At 37.0% G+C, this 21,468-nt stretch overlaps 2 protein-coding genes across 5 annotated transcripts; one reads left to right on the top strand and one right to left on the bottom strand.

Moving 5' to 3' along the window:
* Positions 1 to 814: 814 nt before the first annotated feature.
* Positions 815 to 5,783, bottom strand: LOC135656757 (cell number regulator 6-like). Its single transcript, XM_065175876.1, has 4 exons — positions 5,439 to 5,783; positions 5,168 to 5,282; positions 2,550 to 2,815; positions 815 to 1,417 (listed from the first exon to the last, which is right to left on the bottom strand). Exons 1-4 carry the CDS (start codon positions 5,550 to 5,552, stop codon positions 1,196 to 1,198), a joined length of 717 nt encoding a protein of 238 aa, XP_065031948.1. The 5' UTR covers positions 5,553 to 5,783; the 3' UTR covers positions 815 to 1,195.
* Positions 5,784 to 10,275: 4,492 nt separating this feature from the next.
* Positions 10,276 to 17,858, top strand: LOC135656716 (coatomer subunit alpha-1-like). 4 transcript variants are annotated; one of them, XR_010504413.1, is made up of 6 exons: positions 10,276 to 10,454; positions 10,551 to 10,775; positions 11,115 to 11,606; positions 11,885 to 14,845; positions 17,353 to 17,405; positions 17,525 to 17,858. XR_010504413.1 is itself a non-coding variant. In XM_065175874.1 (5 exons), exons 2-4 carry the CDS (start codon positions 10,568 to 10,570, stop codon positions 14,833 to 14,835), a joined length of 3,651 nt encoding a protein of 1,216 aa, XP_065031946.1. In that variant the 5' UTR covers positions 10,276 to 10,427; positions 10,521 to 10,567; the 3' UTR covers positions 14,836 to 14,845; positions 17,353 to 17,858. The 4 variants fall into 4 exon arrangements, 3 of the variants coding, with proteins under 3 accessions (XP_065031946.1, XP_065031947.1, XP_065031945.1); XM_065175874.1 differs by having other exon boundaries at positions 10,276 to 10,427; positions 10,521 to 10,775; positions 17,353 to 17,858; XM_065175875.1 differs by lacking the exon at positions 17,353 to 17,405.
* The last annotated feature ends 3,610 nt before the right edge of the window (positions 17,859 to 21,468 follow it).

The raw sequence follows: 21,468 nt of genomic DNA, 5'->3' as shown, positions 1-21,468 counted from the left end.
CCCATAAGGAACTTAGCTATACGAAGGTATAATTGAAAGCTACTAGAAACTCCACTTTGATGAACAACATGATAATAAAAATGAATATTAATTTAAATAATAAATATCATGATACTATAAAGGCAAATCTTCTGTACATTCACCGAATTTTACATTTGATTAAAACCTTGATCATTAGTATACGAGAGTTGTATACTTCCAAGAGAGATACCAAGAATAAGTATTAATGACTCATACGAGGGACTTCATCATACAAAAATATAATCAAAGAACGATTAGAGAGTTCGACTACTCTAAAATTTATATTCACTTAAGGAAATCCGACAAATCGAAAAACAAGGTGAACAAACCAACTTTGCTATCAAAATGAAACGAGAGATCCCTCTTTATCAGTAAGAAAAAAAATTGGAGAGATTTGACACCACAATATCCGCATCAAACAAGATGAACAGAAGACAAAAAAAAATACCAAAAGAGCGTATACGCCATCAACAATCTCTTACATACACAACGAGAAGACATGTTTATCACTTCTATCATTTGTCTCCGCAAGAACATCCCAATGGTTAGTATATTTTTGGACAAATAAAAGATCTCAGGCATATACTATTAAATATGATAAAATTTTCTCACTTCCATTGTCATTGAGTTAAGAAATCTGCAACAACATCCAACGGTTAGTACACTGTGACACAAAGTAATATCTCAGGTTAAATCCACATGCAATCATCTTACACACTATTTAATGTAACAAAATTTTCTCGCTTCCATTGTCATAGAGTAAAGAAATTATATAGCAAGTAAACAATAGACATGGGCAGGTAAACTCCTGACAAACCCAGAAGTATGAGGAAGTCTTAGCATCAATCTGAACCACTGTTGCAATGACATGATGAAAAATGGAGAATTTGGTTACAAAGCTAATAATCATGGATTGCAATAATGACAAATAGTCCGTGGACAATGGCCAAAATGATTACAAAACTAACAATCATGGTTTGCCCCTTATATAAGCTGCAAGCATCAAAATAAGTAACATAAAAAAAAAGGTGTTCTTGGGGTGCCAAAAAGCTCGACAATAGTCATCCAGATGCCATCAAGTTTAATAAGAATATAACCATAAGAGAAGATTGATCACTTAGCTTTTTTTCTGCTGCCTCATGTACTTGAACATGTATGATGGATTTCAATTAAACTATAATGCTTGTGTCTCCAATTCAATGTGCTGGGTCTGTTGGGGAGGAGTCTCAGGGACTTCTGAATTACGGTTGCTCATTTCCTGCACAGGTGGTGGGTTGACAACAGTCATCGGCATTACAAGATTATCAGATAACCGACCCTTCATTTCCCGGTGCTCCTGGCAGATGGCACACCAGTGCATGCAGCAATGGACCATGCAAGGGTCACATGGGGAGTTCTGGAACCACAACAATACAACATTATAATAACCAAGATCAAATCTAATGGCAATCTCAGAAGAGATGACAGCTACACGTGTATTCAATGTAACCAGTGTAGAAAATACATGAGCACATGTATAACACATACCATTCTGGTAATAAAAATGCCCAACAATGCAAGTTCATGATAACAAGCACTAAAATTGTTTTAAAAAATTATAACTGTTGGATACAAGCAATTTCTAATTTTTCATGGGACATGTTCAATTTTGCTGATAGAATGTGTCCAGAAGGTAAGTCATGTTCTAGGAAAATTGTGAAAAAATTATGAGGTTGCACCTGAGAGATAATTTCCTGTGCAGAAAATTACTGGGTAATGGATTAACCATTAATTAGTAAAATTATTGTAGATGTTCAAGTGAAACAAGAACAGTTTCTATTTAAGATGTTTCTATGATACTCGTACAGCACAAAAGATATATCATTTCCAACCGAAAATCGATTAATTGACTATCTTTCTCTTGAATCTGATTTTTTGAGTTTAAGAATTTGCTACAACTATATCCAAGACCAACAATCGTACAATTGTCTAACTCTGATTAATTAAAGAAGTATGAAGTAGATGCGTCAAAGGGCCTTTGCATAAAGCTGTCTGAATTAAAGATAGTCCGCATAATGCAAGAATAGTTTCTATATAAAAGCAGTAGTGTAGTATAGTCCTAAAACAACCCTGAAAATGGTACTCGTTTGTATTATGTTAATCTTGAATATTCATCTTTATTGTATTCATAAAGGTGATTTTAGCAGACTGCATGTTCTAAACAATTGTTTATAGAGGAGCCAATGTCCATATAATATAGCAAAATTAATACAGCATACTTTGCTAGTACAATAAACAAGATAGAAACCATCAAAAAGAAATCCATGTGTTCGAAAAAATTTCCTTAACAAGAACATGTGCAAACACATGCAACCCAAAAAAAAAGGTCAAACAGCATTCATATGTAAATTACTTTTTGCATCTCTGCAGTGCTTACTAAATGAGTTTCCTACTGTTCCCAGTAAGAGCAGGTGGAACTTCCGTTACAACAAAGTTCATATTGGCAAATAGCACAGTCAGCAGAGAAAAAAGAAGAAAAAGCAATTCACCTTGAGATGATATTTCTTTTGTAGTGATTGCCTAAATATACCAGTGTAGATACCACACATCCACCAAGCAAAGACTAATCCTTCTCCAATCAAAAACGATGTTCTTGGGTCAATACCATGGAATACTGCTGTAGCAACTGCAAGTGCTACACCACCTTCCACACAGAAAGCATGACAAATACAAGGAGTTGTCCATGGTGTATCTTCTCTAAGCCTCTCCACATTGCGCCCAAACAACACACAAGGACAGAACAAACCAGTCCAACCTATAATCCAAAAAGGTCATTATTTAAATTGTCAAAAACATACGATTAAATTATAGGACTCGTAGAAAAATTAGTGTCATTGTAAATCTCTTGAAGAGAATCATGGAATAAGATGCATATCAACATATAAGATTCCAGCAAATGCAAGTGGTCTTTGACAAAGCTGATAACAGAGTACCAAAGAAATTTTCCTATACATCCATCTAAAAATACTAGTCTACGAATGAGTATTCTTCATGGAGTATCCGTTCAGTTTCCTTCTTGATAGATGTATTATCATTTTGTCAAGAATTATGTCGCATGTCTTCTTCTTATAAACATCCCCGTCAGAAATGGATGTATTACACTTATCATAACCAGATGAGGGAGAGAGATTTGAATACTGGTTGTGTCTGCTAGCTTCAGAATGAATGGTAAGATTCAATTTCATAGGCAATTGAGAGGGCAATAATCTGCCGACACTCGGTCCCAACACTAACGATTGTTATGATGGCATATTTTCTAATCAGATTCATGGCATTTCCAGCTTTTCCAGACACCTCTTCAATGACACAGACAAGAAATTCATGGTTGTGCCCACTGAAGCAGACAAGGTGGCAAACAATGTCTTGTTTCTTCTAGCATCTACTTATATAATCAACACTTACCCACCTTGTGATGTTCATTGAGTGCAACTCCTGTACAGCATGTAATGTTAATCAAGTGCATATACCAGAAGGCATAATCATATAGAGACAAAATACCACATCCCAAATGCAATACTTGAAAAAACTCATTGATTCATTTTTGGCTTAGACAAACACAAAGTGGTTTTCAAGGGAATAAACTGCAAGGAGAATATGAACCCATAAAAGAGAAAGTCTCATGAGTACTTACTTTTTACCTCAAAAACACCAAGATGTATCAATGTACCAAGAACAAGATTTGTAAAGTGTAAACATTGTTTCATCTATCAGCATGACCTGATTTCAAGGTCATAACTAAGAGATTTACCAGTATATAGTTTTGTTTTCCATAAGACAGGAAGATCATCCATTAGGGTCACACATAACTTAATCTCTGTAGCTTAATAAATTATAGCTTTCACATTTTTAAACTTCTAACAACCATATATGTGATAGTTCAAAAGGTTTAGTCATATGCTTAATTCCATTATGCAATGCTTTAATCAAATTAATTCAAGGTCTGGATTCCTAGCCATCTAAATATTTTTCTCAATTTTCTGTTCATTAAAATTTAAACTTTAAAGATTGACCCCACAGTGATCACATAGCAAAAAAAAATTAAAGAATGTAAATATAAGGATGCAGCAGAAGCTTTAAGTTTTGATTTAATTAGCATGTCTCAAAGAAGAAGAGCATTTAAAGTGAAGAGATTGCCGCAAATCTCAGTTATGCCAATATAAAGCTGTCTTACCTCAAATCAACCAGCGTCTAAAATGGTTGTATTATGTAATTCATCATGATGGAAGCCTAAATGTACAAGTTTGATGACCCAAGAGACTCAACAGTCTTCTTTCTCATATCTAACTATAACAATTGGAGGGGATTCAGAATGGAAAAGTGAAAATTTTAACAAGCATAGATTCCTTGGTCTCTGAGTATCGTCACAATTAAATCGTTTGATAGACAGCATATAATACCTTGCGATCAGGTCACTCGACAAGACTAAGAATAGAGCATGTAGGTGACCCAGTGCATACCCTTTTCAATTGATGTGCCAGCATGGTCAAGCAACACGGTTTCATAGTATCTTGGAGGGAAAATGTGCCCAAAGCCAGTATCAATAGGTAGACAAAATTACTCCTTAAGGACTGTGATAAATTTTTCTCAAGAACAGTGAGCTTGTACACATCAGATTCCATCAATCCTCGCTGGTTCTGATTGTTATTACGATAACTTGATAAACATAAACTTGCTGAGCATGTAGTCTAGGTGTCCACATATTCCAACACAACCTAGCTAACTTATACTTTCTTGTCTCTTCGTAAAGCTGCCACTATCAATAGAATCGCTGACATTCTCATCACTATTGGCTGAGCCATCTAGCACCATCTAACATAGTATTTATTACATAGCTGAAAATGGATATTCATCCAACATGCTAGCCATCAAGCAGTTCTTATTAAGTAATTAAGTCATACAATTAGGCATGCATTGAGCAGCCAAGCCAACGAAGGTCTCTAGTCAATTTTCTTGGTCATAATGTCAAATATGACCAAGAAAATAGTAAGATGTGGAAAAGTAACAGTAAACTCAATGGTTAGCACCAGTCTAAACTTTGAAAAGCTTCTAAACGTTCTGTTACGCCAATATATCTTCTATATGGAGCACGTAGGAAGACAGATCTTACAGCTCTCAGGGTCCTCAGAACAACCACAGATTCCAGTGGTCCAAGCTTCATCACCAGGTGGTTGATAGCTTTCCGGCAGGGGTTGCCCGCACTCGGCGCATCTACGAACCTCCAACTGATAAATCAAAGGCCGGCATCAGTACACAGTGCAAATCTTTCCAAAATCAAGTTAGACTCCGTCCATGTGTGGTATCCAAAAACGACGGAGATCAGAATTTTAACAGAAGCAACCGCTCTTAAGCATATAAGAATTCTTCGTTAAAACCCTAACCTGGGGAACATGAACTGGCTGATTGAGCTCCCCAGGGCGGATCTCCTCCAACGGCGCATCCTGCTCCTTGGTGAGCTTCACGTACCTCGACGGCACCGGCTCCTCCGACATCATCTTCGACCCAGCAGCGACCAGAACACGATCCGAGGAGGAAGAAAAGAAAAGAAGTTACCAATTCCGTAGCAAAGGCGACTAGGCGAACTAGATCTCGAGTTCTAGGTGATCAGATCTCCAGGAATCGACGAGAGCGGATTAAGATCGGAAGCGAGGAGACCCTAACGGAGATGAGATCTGGAAAGGGAGGGGAAGTGGTTCATACTCCGACTGGGTGGGACGTGCAGTGCACCGAAATGAAACGAGAATAAGTTGCGACGGCGTCGCTTTGGGTCATTTATTAGTCTTCACGCCCGGTATTTAGGAGTCGGTTTATGCGGGCGGGTCATCATGTTGGTCGTTACCGATCGGGTTTCGTTTTAGATCAATAATTTTGACTTCCCCGTATTTAGTCAACAAAAAAAAAAGCTGATAATAAATAAGAGTAATTTATCCCCAAATACCCACAAAGTGATTGTTGCAATTTAGAATTTATTCAGGTTTTTTATAAATAGATATATATATATATAGGTGTTTTTTTTTAGAAAATATCAATATTCTAGGTATTTTTCAATCAATATCTTTATTTTTATTTTTTAAAATAGTACCATATATATATATATATATATATATATATACATATTATCTTTCATAATTTTTTTTTGCTTGTTATAGTATTTTTGATCAGTTACAATGTTTTGGCCATCATAACAAATATACTATGAAATTTATTTAAAAATGTTATAAATAATCTAAATAGACTTCTAACCTCAACTAAAACTAACTATCAACTTAAAAATATAATATTGTAATAATCTATGAACAATGATAATAAAAAAGACATGAAATTATATTATTTATAGTATTTTTTTTAATAATGTTTATTATTTTTTTAGTATATTAATAAAATATTATAAATACTATTAAAAAATACTACTAAATGAAAACACTGTGACATTTGAAAACTAATAAAAAGATGAGCAAAAAATTTTGGCTCAAAAACTTTTGAGAGATATTATAGGTATTTTCTAAATCAGAAGTATTGTTTGACGATAAACAAAAGAGTGATATCTTTGAAAAATATTCAAAATATGAATATTTTCTAAAAATCATCATATATATATAATCTTTTAGATTTATTATATAATATTATATTAAATTAATTTGGGAAGAAAAAGAGTATGAAAGAAATAAGGAGGAGGAGACTCCAAAGAAAAAGAGGTGTAGGAGGGAAGGGAACAAATTGACAAATTTGAACTCACTCACTGATCCAAATCAATTTAATAAGAGGGTAAAATTAAGATTTATAAAAAAAAAAATCGTGAATAAGCTTTTAATAGAGGAGTATTATCCGGTAAAAACTAATTAGTATGGCCTTTTGTAGCTAAATTGTCTAATGAAACAATCCACTTACGAGATTGATGGGGGATTAAAATGGATGTGTTAGAATTATATTTTCCAAGTGGATCATCTCAAATTTCATATAAATATTATAAAAAATGATATCTATTAATTTGTTGGTAAAGATTTTGATTGATATATGTCCAGTCATTTATCCTCTATAATAATCTATCATGCATAGATCGGGATGACATTTAAAAAAAAATTTGATCAAATGAGATGTTAATCATTTATCCTTCAAAAATTATAAATATGGCAATAATTTTTTGATGATAACAAGGTGATAATAAAAAATGATCATGTTTAAATATGATTAATGTTGAGAAAAAGGCATTTGACAAAGTGATTTTTTTCTTATCAAATCTATACAACCATATAATTCTTTTATAATCTTTAAATCATAAGTCATCATTTATTATAATTGACATAAGCATTATTGAACCTCGTATTTTGACGATGAAACAACTTGCTATGTGTTTATGATTTAATCTGTGTTTTGAGTTATGTAAGATACTTCAATCAAGGTGAGACAATTGAAGCAGGAAAATCATGTTGTGCTAGAGGAACATGTCAGAAGATTGAACGTCAGGCCGGTGGATCAGTCGACGTATCGATAGAAGGCTTTGGCCATGTATTTGAGCATTGGGCCAAGAAGAGCGGGTATTACGCCAAGGATATCGAAGTTGTGGAGTCAACTGGCCGATTGGACAATAAACCGCAAGAGAGGATGATAGGCCGAAGAATCGGACGAAGTGTCGAGGGACCAATGACATGCCGGACAACTTGATTAATTGCTTAGGAGTAATTGTCTAGATCAAACTTTTGTTTTACATGTGCAGGATTAACTACGATAGCTTGAAGACATAAAGCAAGTCTACCGAAGTCAAGTTCGATGGGTGTTCGAGAGTCCGAAGATTTGTCGGAGATGCTGCCAGAACCAACCGAGAAGAAAACGGGGACTTATCGTAGTTTTCGGAAGTCCGTCGAAGAGATTATCGGAGGTTCATGGAGATCACCAAGAAGGCTCGGCTACTCGGAGAACTCGTCACAAGATCGGGAGCCTGCTGGGAGTTCGCTAGAAGAAATCCGAAGGTGTATCGGAATTCCACCGAAAGATCGCCGGAAAGCTTGCCGGAAGGAGACTCGATGTTTGCTGGTTAAAAACTTGCTTAGGACTATGTTTTTAGTTGCGTAGTTTGCATGTAATTAAAGTTATGATTAAGAGATAATCATATATCCTAATTAGGGGCTAACTGGGCCCGATATTACCTAGTTTGGGCCAGATTTGAAGCTCATCCAGTGACCCGTAAGACCGGGCGGTGGCATCGCCCAGAACCCGAGGATCGGGTGGTGGTACCACCGGACTGGGCGGTGGCACCGCCTAGCACCCGAGAGGTCCGGCAGTGGCATCGACTGACTGGGCGGTGGCACCGCCTAGCACCCGAAAGGTCGGGCGGTGGCACCATCAGCTTCGGGAATCCAAGAGAATTTAAAATTTGGAGCTAAAATTTGAATCCTCTTGGGGCCTATAAATACCCTTCAATTGTCCAATCGAAATATCTACGCATTTACGAAATCGTTTTCAAACTTACGAGTTTTAATCTGCTGCACTAATTCACCCCCACCTCTTAGTGCCGCTCCGACCCTAATAAGCATAAGAATCCTAAATTACATATCATGAACATAAAGAATAATTTTGATGCTTGTAAAATTAATATAAGATTAAATATATTTATCAATATTTTTAGTAGAGGAGTTTAAGCTCCTAAACTCTGGTTCTAGTGTCAAAATAATAAAGAGCTATTGATACTAGTCAAAGATATGATACAATTATCTCATCATATCTAATTTCAAAGTATAATTCGTCGTCTGAATCCTCTTACCCACTTAAATATGATGATCAATAATTGTTTTAAATATGTCATTAGTAATTCTCAAAGGCTTAAACTATTAGGAAAGTATAGCATTATCTACTTTTAACATCACCTCTCCACAAGTCGGTTAGACTTAGATGTGTGAATGTATTGTGTATTTTAATGTGCCTAATTCAATATATTGTGTATTTTAAATTAGAATTGATTGGAATATGCCTAATTCAGAATCAATTAATTCGATTCAATTAATTAGTTAATTAATTTATTATTTTAAATAATTTTAAAAAAATATATATATATATTATTTTGAATGATCCTGTTTAATTTAATTAAGTCAAATTAAAATCTTGATCATAATTGATTAATTAATTTATAATTTTGAATAATTTAAAAATATATATTATTGGAATGAACCAGTTCAATTCAATTAAGTCAAATCAAAATCTCAATCAAATTAGATGACACGATAATATTTATAAAACTAAGCATTTGGCTCGATTTGATTAATTGGTTTGAATCAATTAAAGATATACGATAGTGAAATTCAATTATGTTGATATATTTCAAATTAAAATCGATTTCAACCGACTATCCCAATCGTTTAATTCTGATCGAATTGATTTTGTATCTCTTTTTCGATTCAATTTAACACCTAATGGGTTATCCTCCATCAGCTAACTATTATTTAAAATTTATTAAAACTATAAATGATATTAATATTCATTCAAAATTTATATCCCTCAAATAAAAGCGACCTTTGAAATTTACAAACACATTCGAATCAAATTAAATTATTTTTTTTCAATTTGATTAAAGTAAAATAGTCGGAATCAATTCGGGATATAGATAATTAAATTGATTCAAAATTAGTTAATCTGATTCGAGTAACCAATTTATAAATTTAAGTAAATCTAAATATATATATATATATATTTTTTTAAATGAATTGATTCAGTTCAGTGAATTAAATCGAAATATTGATCTGATTGGACGGCATGAAAGTATTTATAACATTAAACTCATATTATTTATATAATATGATTAATTAATTTGAACCCGTTAAAAGCTTAGGCAGTGAATTCAATCGAAGTAATCTTTCAAATTAAAATTGATTTGATTAGATTCGAGCCAATTAATCAAATCAAAGAAGAGTATCTCATATCTAGAATCATTAATTGTCTTCAAAATCAAACTAATGATGAAACTGGTTCCAATCGAATCGATTTTAAACCAGTTTTATTTATATTTGATTTTTATTTGGTATGATTTTTCGGTTCAATTTAAATTAATTATTCTTTAAAAATTATTAAAGTTATAAATGATATTAATATTCTCTGAAACTTTTTTCTTTGAAAGATAAGGGTAAATATGATATTCGATAACTTTGAAAGGAAATATATGTAAAAATACCGCAATAAAAACCCCGAGTATAAGACAGAGAGAAAACGTGGTAAAGTGAAGTGTAACGGGCGAAGAACAGATTACCTCGTGTCGTCGCGCGACCCCCCCGTCGGACATCTCTCGGTCTTCTCCGTCTCCCCTACCCCCATCTTCTCTCCCTCGGCGGCGATCTCCACTTCTCTCGATCTAGTCGCTCGAGATCCAGATCTGATATCCCCAGGTCGGAGGCCCTTTCCTCAGATCCGAGGTCAGATCCCAGCCATAGCCCTAATTTCCGCTGACTTACCCCCCGCTCCCTTCCCCTCTGATATAGGTTTGTTTTGCGTCGGTTTCGATCTCGCAGGCGCGCGCGTGGCGGCGATGCTGACCAAGTTCGAGACGAAGAGCAACCGGGTGAAGGGCCTGAGCTTCCACAGCAAGCGGCCTTGGATCCTCGCCAGCCTCCACAGCGGCGTCATCCAGCTATGGGACTACCGGATGGGCACCCTCATCGACCGCTTTGACGAGCACGATGGCCCCGTCCGCGGCGTCCACTTCCACAAGTCACAGCCCCTTTTCGTCTCCGGAGGTGATCGATTTATTGTTCTTAATGCCCAGTCTTTTGTTTGATCTTGATTTGCTTAAGTTGCATCGTGTGTCGCTCGTTAAATCTGACGTTAGATCTCCGTCGTCCTTGAAAAAATTGCAACTTGATTTTCTTGGGGACACCGGATCTGGTTGATTTGATTCAAAATTCTAATCTTGTTTTCGCTTAAGATTGGAATCTGATCTTTGTTTGCTCTTGCTTCTGGGTTGACTATTTCAAATTGTCGTGGATCTCTTGTTTGGGATATCTTTCTTATGAATATATTTCAAAGGGCCTAATTTGTTGGTGTGTTTCTTTCTGATTGCAATGTCATAATTGCAGGAGACGACTACAAGATTAAGGTCTGGAATTATAAGACTCACCGGTGCCTGTTCACCCTTCTTGGGCATCTTGACTACATCCGCACTGTTCAATTCCATGACGAGCACCCATGGATTGTCAGTGCAAGCGATGACCAAACTATTAGGATCTGGAACTGGCAATCTCGTACCTGCATTTCCGTGTTGACCGGGCACAACCACTATGTCATGTGCGCCTTATTCCATCCAAAGGAGGACCTGGTTGTATCTGCATCTCTGGATCAGACGGTCCGTGTTTGGGATATTAGTGCACTGAGGAAAAGAGTTTCTCCAGCTGAAGATATCCTGCGTCTGAGCCAGATGAACACTGATTTGTTTGGGGGTACCGATGCTGTTGTCAAATATGTCTTGGAAGGTCATGATCGTGGAGTCAATTGGGCATCTTTCCATCCAACCCTGCCTCTTATTGTATCTGGAGCAGATGATCGGCAAGTGAAATTGTGGAGAATGAATGGTAATATGAAAATATCTCTCTTTTTGGCATCCTCACGTTCTTATCTAGAATTATAAAACTACTATTTTTTAATCTCAAGAAAAATGAAAGCCTAGATATTACAATTCACAGAATCTGATCTAACTAAAATGTTCTTTTTGTGCTTTTGTATTTTACGATTTTAAATGTGATAACTATGGTAATGCTTCGATATATTTAATTCCTTGATGAGTTATCAGTTAAAGGAGGAAAATATTGATATAGAAGCAGGTCATTAAATGTATGTCATATTGGAGCAGATTCCAAAGCTTGGGAGGTCGACACATTGAGAGGCCACATGAATAACGTCTCTTGTGTAATGTTCCATGCAAAGCAGGACATCATTGTATCCAACTCAGAAGACAAAAGCATTCGCATATGGGATGCTACTAAGCGGACAGGTATTCAGACATTCCGCCGGGAACATGACCGTTTCTGGATTCTTGCTGCACATCCAGAAATGAACCTTCTTGCAGCTGGTCATGATAGTGGCATGATTGTTTTCAAATTGGAGAGGGAACGCCCTGCTTTCTCTGTTAGTGGAGATGCTCTATACTATGTGAAAGATCGATTCCTGCGATTCTATGAGTTCTCATCCCAGAAGGATAGTCAGGTGGTTCCGATAAGGAGACCTGGTTCTGTCAGCTTGAATCAGGGACCTAGAACGCTGTCTTTTAGTCCCACAGAGAATGCTGTCTTGATCTGTTCTGATGCGGATGGGGGTTCTTACGAGCTTTATATTGTTCCTAAGGACACTTCTGGAAGGGGTGACTATATGCAGGATGCAAGGAAGGGAGCTGGAGCATCAGCTGTTTTTGTAGCTCGTAATAGATTTGCTGTTCTTGACAAGAGTAACAACCAGGCCATAGTTAAGAACCTTAAAAATGAGATTGTAAAGAAGAGTCCTCTTCCAGTTGGTACGGATGCAATATTTTATGCTGGCACCGGTAACTTGTTGTGCAGGGCTGAGGACAGGGTGGCCATTTTTGATCTCCAACAGCGGATTGTTCTTGGAGAACTTCAAACCCCATCTATCAAATACATTGTCTGGTCAAGTGACATGGAATCTGTTGCTTTGCTGGCTAAACATGCTATAGTGATTGCTAATAAGAAACTTGTGCACCGTTACACATTGCACGAGACAATCCGTGTGAAAAGCGGTGCCTGGGATGACAATGGTGTCTTCATATATACTACACTAAATCATATCAAGTATTGCCTTCCTAATGGGGACAGTGGTATTATAAAAACTCTTGATGTTCTGATTTACATAACCAAGGTTTCTGGAAGCAATATCTATTGCCTGGATCGTGATGGGAAGAATCGTGTGATATCGATTGATTCAACAGAATACATCTTTAAGCTATCCCTGTTTCGGAAAAGATATGATCATGTGATGAGTATGATCAGGAACTCACAACTATGTGGACAGGCTGTCATCTCATATCTACAACAGAAAGGTTTTCCTGAAGTAGCTCTCCATTTTGTAAAAGATGAAAAGACTAGATTCAACTTGGCTCTAGAGAGCGGTAACATTCAGATAGCTGTTGCTGCAGCAAAAGAGATTGATGATAAGGATCATTGGTACAGGTTGGGTATTGAAGCCCTTCGGCAAGGAAACACTAGTATAGTGGAATATGCATATCAGAGGACAAAGAACTTTGAGAGGCTATCTTTTCTTTATCTTGTAACAGGTAACATGGAGAAGCTGTCCAAAATGCTGAAAATAGCTGAAATGAAGAATGATGTTATGGGTCAGTTTCATAATGCTATGTATCTTGGTGACGTTCAGGAACGTGTTAATATTTTGGAAAATTCTGGTCATTTGCCTCTTGCATATGTTACAGCTGTCACTCATGGACTAAAGGAAGTTGCTGACAGGCTTTCTGCTGAACTGGGAGAAAATGTTCCCTCTTTACCTGAAGGAAAAGTGCGCTCTCTTCTGATGCCACCTGCATCACTTATGTGCTGTGGGGATTGGCCATTATTAAGGGTCATGAGAGGTATATTTGACAATGGGCTGGACACTGTGAGGGCAGGGAACGAGGAAGAGGAGGAAGCGACTGGTGCTGATTGGGGTGATGAAGAATTGGACATTGTTGACATGGAGGCCGTGATGCAGAATGCTGATGATGTAGTTGCTGAACTTGAAGAGGGGGTAGCAAATGAAGATAATGAGGAGGGAGGATGGGACCTTGAGGATTTGGAATTACCACCAGATGCAGATACGCCAAAAGCTGCTGGAAATGCTCGTTCTTCACTATTTGTTGCCCCTACACCTGGCATTCCTGTTAGTCAAATCTGGATTCAGAAGTCATCTCTTGCAGGAGAGCATGTGGCAGCTGGAAATTTTGATACTGCCATGCGCTTGCTCAGCCGGCAATTGGGTATAAGGAATTTCGCACCTATGAAGCCATTGTTCATGGATGTTTTTGTGGGCAGTCATACCTATATGCATGCCTTTGCTACTACCCCAGCCATATCAACTGCTGTTGAGAAGGGTTGGAGTGAGTCTGACAGTCCTAATGTGAGGGGCCCACCAGCACTTGTATTCAAGTTTTCGCAGATGGATGAGAAGCTAAAGGCAGCTTATCGAGCCACTACAGATGGAAAGTTTCCAGAGGCTTTACGACAATTTCTCAACATCTTGCACACTATCCCACTTATTGTAGTGGAGTCAAGGAGGGAAGTTGATGAAGTGAAGGAGTTGATTGAGATTGCTAGAGAGTATGTTCTGGGCTTGAAAATGGAGGTTCAAAGAAAGGAAATCAAGGTCAATTCGGTTCAACAGCAGGAGCTGGCAGCTTATTTCACCAACTGTAAGCTTCAGAAGATTCATATGAGGCTCGTCCTCACTAATGCTATGACTATCTGCTATAAAGGAGGGAACTATGCAACAGCAGCTAACTTTGCCAGGATGCTCCTGGAGAATAGACCAACTGAAATCCAAGCAAAGAAAGCTAGGCAGGTGCTGCAACATGCTGGTGATAAAAATGATGCTAATCAACTCAATTATGATTACAGGAATCCTTTTGTGGTTTGTGGGGCAACTTTTGTTCCAATCTATCGTGGGCAGAAGGATGTTTCCTGCCCTTATTGTGGGGCTAGGTTTGTGCCTGCCATTGAGGGGCAGCTTTGTTCTGTTTGTGAGCTTGCAGTGGTGGGATCAGACGCCTCGGGTCTACTTTGTTCTCCTACCCAGGCGAGATAATTGCAAACAGGTACTTTGTTATATGCTACATGTCCTTTTTGCCGTAGTTGAGTTTATCATGTTATATCTTACTTCTGAGCATTTTGCTCAATTTTTTTGGCAACTAGGTGAACTTAAAATATAGATATTTGAATAACAATTGTGTTGGAAAAAATGATGTCAGAGGTGCTTTTGCTTCAAAGATGCAATCTCATTTGTTTATGTACTTGGTTAAGGATGTGTATGATTGCTAGGATCTTTTTTTATATGTTCTTTTAGCTAGCATTTGTTCGAACTTGGTCATTTCAATATATCTAGTGAAGTTGTTACTTTAGCTTTATTGGTTTATCTGTTTTTTTCTATTCCTATATGGTTTCTCTCAATCTTTTGTTTTTATTTTTTTTGTAGCATTTTTTTAAACTTATTTCCTCCACTTTTGAACATATTCGTAAACCTTTTAAATTACTCATTAATTTTTTGTAACTTGAGCCTGTGCAAATTTTCATGTGAATTTAACTAGTTATGTTGGTGCTCTATTTTAATTGTTTTGTCCATTGTTGTCACCTTGTGGGCCACTTTTATATCTATGCTCAACCCAAGATCAAGTTGGACTGACCTGCTAATAACATGGATTGTGTCTGTGTCCCTCTTCTTGCCCGTTGCCTAGAGTTCTTGGACCTGTTCTTATCAACAGACTGCCTGACTCGACGTAACTGTATACTAGTACAATATTAACTAAGATATTGACGTGGATTTTTTTTAAAATCTTACTAAAAAATAGAATAACATGGTTACTAATATTTAAATTAAAGGATAGTGCTGATTGAGGTATTATGAATGCATGCTTAGGTAAAATTCAGTGGATGCTCAGAGAAGAACTATAGAAAAGGTTACAATGGTTTGATTTTATCTGATGACGTTGCTTCCAACAGAATCCAATCATGGAAAAATTCATACGTCAGTAATTGGCAATAAGCTAGTTGATTTTAGAACTCATGGACCTATTCTAGTGAGGTCCTCAAAACTAATAAGTTTCTCTTAAGGACTTGTTTTGTGTAGCTTAACTTGAATCTTTTGGGTTGAGAAATTCCAAATGCTGTTCTCATATTTCATTCATATATTATAAGGTTAGGCAACTTCACTATCTATTATTATCATGGCAATGTGACATGCTGGGTGAGGCTGATGATTATTGGTTGGAAATTCTAGCATAGTTAAATTTGATTTCAAATTTTGAGTTAAAAGATAAGTGCTTCACTGAAGGAAGCACAACTATGTGTCACCTTTGGTCTGACATGTTTGAGATAACATACATGTTAAAAGAAAATGTATCAGTGACCAAAGCTGACGGAAGCAAGAAGTAGAACTTATAGCTGATAGCTATTTAGTAACCCAGTAAGTGGTTTAGACTAATTGTTGAAATAGAGTTGTTATGGAGTAAAGTCAAACATAATAAATTAGACTGAAGGGTAGAGAAGCTATTCATATAACAAGTGATTTATCAACAAACTCTGATGATTTCAGGCATTTATACCTGATGAAATGTAAATATATAATACAATAACCATTTGTTGAAGAACCATTAGATCAGCATATGCATACAAAGAGACATAAAAAAGAGATTATATGAAGCACCAAAAGTATCTTGTGAAGAGAAATACAGGATTTGGATCAAAGTCAAGAAACAGAAATAGAAACGTATAATAGGGGAGAAATAATCACAGAAAACCTTAAATCACCATCCTGCATTTACTTTGAATACACTGTGGAATGCTTGTAAAGGAACTTTAGGAACAATGAATCTAGATTCCTACTATAACATCAAAAATCAAAGAAAAGAAAAGAAAAAAAAAGAGGCAGCTGGAAAGGTCGAGGAACATGGTGGATAACATACAACTATCACTACTGGAACATGAAATATGCAGAATATGTTGAACATTCGTCGAATTTCATCATCATAATGAACGTATATAAAATTTTTAGTGCCATCTATCAATTAGTTGGTCACTGAAGTAGAACTTGAAATCCACAAAGAATTATGTTGTGATTTCTTTGGAAGTGGCACATTACATAAATCATCATTGTGTACTGGAGTCTTTTTGCTCATGCTGTGAACTACCAAACCAAAAATGATAATCAAATTCCTACTAGCTAGCATCTATTCAAGTTGCCAAAGAAAAACACATTGGCAGCAGAAGATGACAGTGCTAGTAAAATGATTATATTCATGTATACATGCAGCAGGCAGTCAAACATACCTCAAGAGCCCTTGGACCAATTCTGAGTAGAAACATGGAAAAACATACCTCAAGGTGCTGTGTCTCTCCCAGGAACTAAATATTGGATCATAATATGTTAACATGTTGATTCATAAGAGGAAAAGAGAATCAAAGAAATAAGATTGGTTTCTTTCAAGGCTATGTCTCAGGAATAGGTTTTCTGCTCATGCCATATGATTTCTTTCTCACAACTGATTGACACAACAAGATGTGAAGTTTGTTTAGATGATTTTTGCTTGATTCATTATTTTTCTTTCAGGTACAACTATGAACTACCTGCTGTGTCTTTATATCCCTTGTTGAATGAAACTGGTCAGAGGCGCATTTCGGCATTCATTTAATATCTCCTAGCTATAGATCCTTTCTCTTAACTAGCGTCTGTGGTGTCAGCCTTGAGCATTTGTTGCCTCAGCATTTTCCTTTGGTTACAGCACAAGCTGGATTTTTTCCCATCAAGGCACTGGAGTTAGCATCTTCCCTCGAGCGCACAATTCAATGTTAGCCGGCGGTAGCTTGGAAATGTCATCGATCATGGGTCTTCTGTCATCACATCCAACAATTCGGTCAAATATCTGGGGAAATTACAGGTTATAAAGTTATGCCCTGGCAGCCCTTCCTTCTCTCCTTTTCTTTTAGAAAGGATTCCCGGTCGTTGGTCTTTGTAATTTCTCCATGAGACAACAAATGGTCGATGGCGCACTATCTCAATCTTGAGATTATTTTTTTTACAAGAATATCTAGAGCATTTGATGAATGTTTTGATCAGTTGCCCTCTGAACATTGCTGCACTTGGAAACTTCGACACCTTTTAATGCCTAAAAATGCACATGTATGGCATATTTGCAGGGGCGATTGCAACCAACTCCATGGTGGATTCTCTTTTGGGTTGTGGCAGAAGTTTTATCCTCTTGGCTGCTTCTTTGACGCATGGTTTGTAATCATCTCCACATTTATTTAACAGAAATAATAAAGCAAATGTGTGGTTTTTGCATGTGAATGGATTATAGTTTATTCAATTATTCATACATTATTTTTTTTGCTTTTTGCAAACGTGTCTTTCTTTCCTTACTATATTCACTCATGAATGCTTGATTAAGCAAGAAAGAATCCATATGATAATTCCTCTCCAATGGACTGTATGTTTGTGTATTCATCAAATCAACTCCAATCTTTTCGCCAAACTCTTTCAAGATGCAGTGTTTTGGTAGATTATTTCCCAAAATGAATTAACCAATTATTTGCTCGTGCTCAAGTCGTAACTTTCCAAGCTGAGAAGAAAGTCTTGAAATTTTTACAGGGCGGCTAAACGAAACGCAGCGCGACGGCGAACTTTGGAATGGGTTCGGAGCTGGAAAATGTGACAACAACTATCGGTACGTTTATCCCAACTCGTTTAGTCGCCATTGGAAATTCCTCACTCATCCAGCTTCGATCATACGCAAAACTATTTCATAGTAGAGCCTAAGGTGGGTGTCTCAATCAGAGATGCAAAATACTTAAAAAAGTATATAGTCGTGTAAACCCCTGCTTAACCACAAGTTAGTATTTGTTCAAGTAGACTTAGGTCGTCCAACAAGTGGACGAGGTTTGGATCCGACTGGTTCCACTTTCCACGTTTGTCACAGATAGAGGTGTCGGAAGCTGAGATTCGATGGATGATCCTGTAAAATTACATCACTAGCATAAGTCTCGCTGATGCTTAAGTTAATACGGGGATTAAGAGGACTTTCTATAGCATGTTGAGACGATCATTGAGTCGAAATTATAATAAATCTTTAGAATAATTATGTAAGATCATGCGTCCAAGAGACTAGGCCTCAATTAAGGTTAATTACATATTAATCCCAGTCCTTACATTTAAAAAAAATTAATATTAAAATTTTTATAATTATGAAAATAAAATATTTAATTATATTTACCATAATATCGTCAGTTTTATCAACGGAAGATACAACACGTTGTAACACGTGCAGAAATGATATGAAAATAATAGACAAAAAGATAATTTCAATGTACCAATTACATTTTCGATGGTAGTGGATGATGGCACTATTGGGGATCGCATGTAGCTATTATGGTTGTGGTCGGCGAGAACGACACAGTGGTTGATAAGAACGTTGGGAACTTTGCGGCTTCTTGTGAGGAGAGAGACCGCCAATGAGAGGTGAGGCAAAGGGAAAGAAGAAAGAGGATGACGCATATGTCGATGCTCTACATCTGCGTCGACATTGACAACAATGCAAGAAACGATAGTGCTCATCTTTCTCCCTCCTCTTCCTCATTTCTCATCCTTCTTCCTCCTTCATCGCTAGATATGTGCAAGAGTAGAAGAAGGATGAATGATATAGAACGATGTGGGGATGTCGAGCATCACCCATTCTTCTTTCCCTCTTGTGCATGTCGAGCGGCAAAAGAGGGAAGAAGGATAAGGGATCAGGGAATGGGAGAAGAAGGATGAGCATCGCCCTTCCTCGCATTATTATTAATGCCAACGTAAATGCAGAGTGATGTCGTCCTTCCCCGCATCATTATCAATGCCGATACAGATATTGAACGACACTTTGCATTTGTGTTGGCGCCGATGCAAATATTAAGTGGCCCTTTTGTCGCTCTGCATTTATGTTGGTGTCGAAGTGGTTGCCGAGCGAAGTCGATATAGATGCAGAGCGCCGGCATCTGCATCATCCTCTTCCTTCTCTCCCTTTGCTTAACCTTTGGTCACTGCTCTCCCTCCTCATTCTCCTCCATCCCTCGTTAGAAGTCACAAAGTCCCCAACATTCTCGTCAATCATTGCGTCATTCTCATCGACCACTACATCATCCTCATCGACCATAACCATAACAACTACCCATAGCCTCTAGTATCGTCGTCATTTGCTATAACTGAAAACATAATTAGGACGTTGAAATTATTTTTTTGTCCATCATTTTCGTACCATTTTTGTATGTGTTATCATGTATCTTGCATCCATAAGACTAACGATATTAAGATAAATAAAATTAAATATTTTACTTTCATAATTATAAGAATTTTAATATAAATTTTATAATTCTAAATCGAAATACTAAAGAGATCTTACTATCGAGGACTGCCAGCTGTCGTCTCAGTTAAATAAGCTGCCGTATCAGCGTAGAGTCAACGTCGCTTTTGACATCACGATGCCAACCTCGTCCAACCGAGGCCCTATTGATGTATCGACCAAGCAAATGTGAAATGTCACCACTTTGCCTGTGTCATGCCCCGTATCAGTATTAGTAGACTCATATAGTCTTCCACTTGACTTGGATTTTGCTTTGCATATTCCTCAAAGGAGCAGTTGCCATTCAACGTTTTTGTGTCGGCAGATCGACGATCAAATATAGAACACGAGGAACACAGTTCAAAGATTCATCCGTTTTCAAACTTGACCCAATTAACCCGTCGGGATGTCAAGTCAACTCAATGCCTGCCAGGTTGAGTTATTGACCCAATTAAGAGAGCCGACATCACAGTTAAAAATGTGAAGTAGAATGTTCTGTTCTTCTATTCCTTCATTTCGTTATGGCGTTCTCATATATATAGTCACATTAAAGAAAGACAACTTCTAACCAAAGGGTGCAAATAAAACATAAAAGACTACATATACATTTTATCATCAAATATGGAACTCGATTGAGTCGTCCGCAAGTCAACTCTGGCTGGCCTCAGATTTGAAACTTATTTCTTTCGGGATCTCTTTTCCCCCCTTTCAACTAATCCAAATCTACTCACTTGCTTGGCTACCACTTGCCGCAAGACCATGTTGCATCTCAACAACAATGACGTACCAATTACAATCTATGATCTACTTCTTCATTTCTCAGTGACAGCATTAGCTCAGCAACAGCATGATGATGTAGCTCTCACCACACAACTTATCATGAGAATAAATGACCTATCAGTTTGCCAACACCTAAACACAATTTTTAAGAGAATAGATAATCATACAGCAAACTACACAGCAACATATTGTTACTTCCATCTCTTCAGATGTAACAACTGCTATATGTAGAAGACGCCAAATGTTACTAGCAGTGGTGAAATCAAAGATGAGAAAATTTATCAACCTGTAACTGCTATTGCTCGACAATCCGATTGATTTCGCTGTATTTATCCTACAAGCTTTCGAGCAACCATTTTCGTGAATTATCATGATATATAATGAAAAGCTGTACCAGAAACAATCTAACTCATCGGTCAAAACTGCATATGTAAAATAATTATCATGAAGTTCGCTGCAATTCATGATGAAAGAATGTCTAAGGGTTTGCAATTTAGAAACAAGCAGGATTAGTAGTTTGCATAGACTTGTTGAATCACAATATCCCTTCTTGGTCATAGTCGTCATGCTGCTTT

This window comes from Musa acuminata, chromosome BXJ1-4 (genome assembly GCF_036884655.1).
Source record: "Musa acuminata AAA Group cultivar baxijiao chromosome BXJ1-4, Cavendish_Baxijiao_AAA, whole genome shotgun sequence".
Classification (NCBI taxonomy): Eukaryota; Viridiplantae; Streptophyta; class Magnoliopsida; order Zingiberales; family Musaceae; genus Musa; species Musa acuminata.
This window is presented reverse-complemented; position numbering and strand designations above follow the sequence as displayed.

Excerpts from the sequence above, each read along its gene's own strand:
- LOC135656757 (XM_065175876.1), bottom strand. The coding sequence starts at position 5,552 with ATGATGTCGGAGGAGCCGGTGCCGTCGAGGTACGTGAAGCTCACCAAG. Across the intron at positions 5,283-5,438 it reads AGCCAGTTCATGTTCCCCAG|TTGGAGGTTCGTAGATGCGC; the intron begins GTTAGGGTTTTA and ends TTGATTTATCAG. Across the intron at positions 1,418-2,549 it reads AAAAGAAATATCATCTCAAG|AACTCCCCATGTGACCCTTG; the intron begins GTGAATTGCTTT and ends TTGTGGTTCCAG.
- LOC135656716 (XM_065175874.1), top strand. The coding sequence starts at position 10,568 with ATGCTGACCAAGTTCGAGACGAAGAGCAACCGGGTGAAGGGCCTGAGC. Across the intron at positions 10,776-11,114 it reads GCCCCTTTTCGTCTCCGGAG|GAGACGACTACAAGATTAAG; the intron begins GTGATCGATTTA and ends TCATAATTGCAG. Across the intron at positions 11,607-11,884 it reads GAAATTGTGGAGAATGAATG|ATTCCAAAGCTTGGGAGGTC; the intron begins GTAATATGAAAA and ends ATATTGGAGCAG.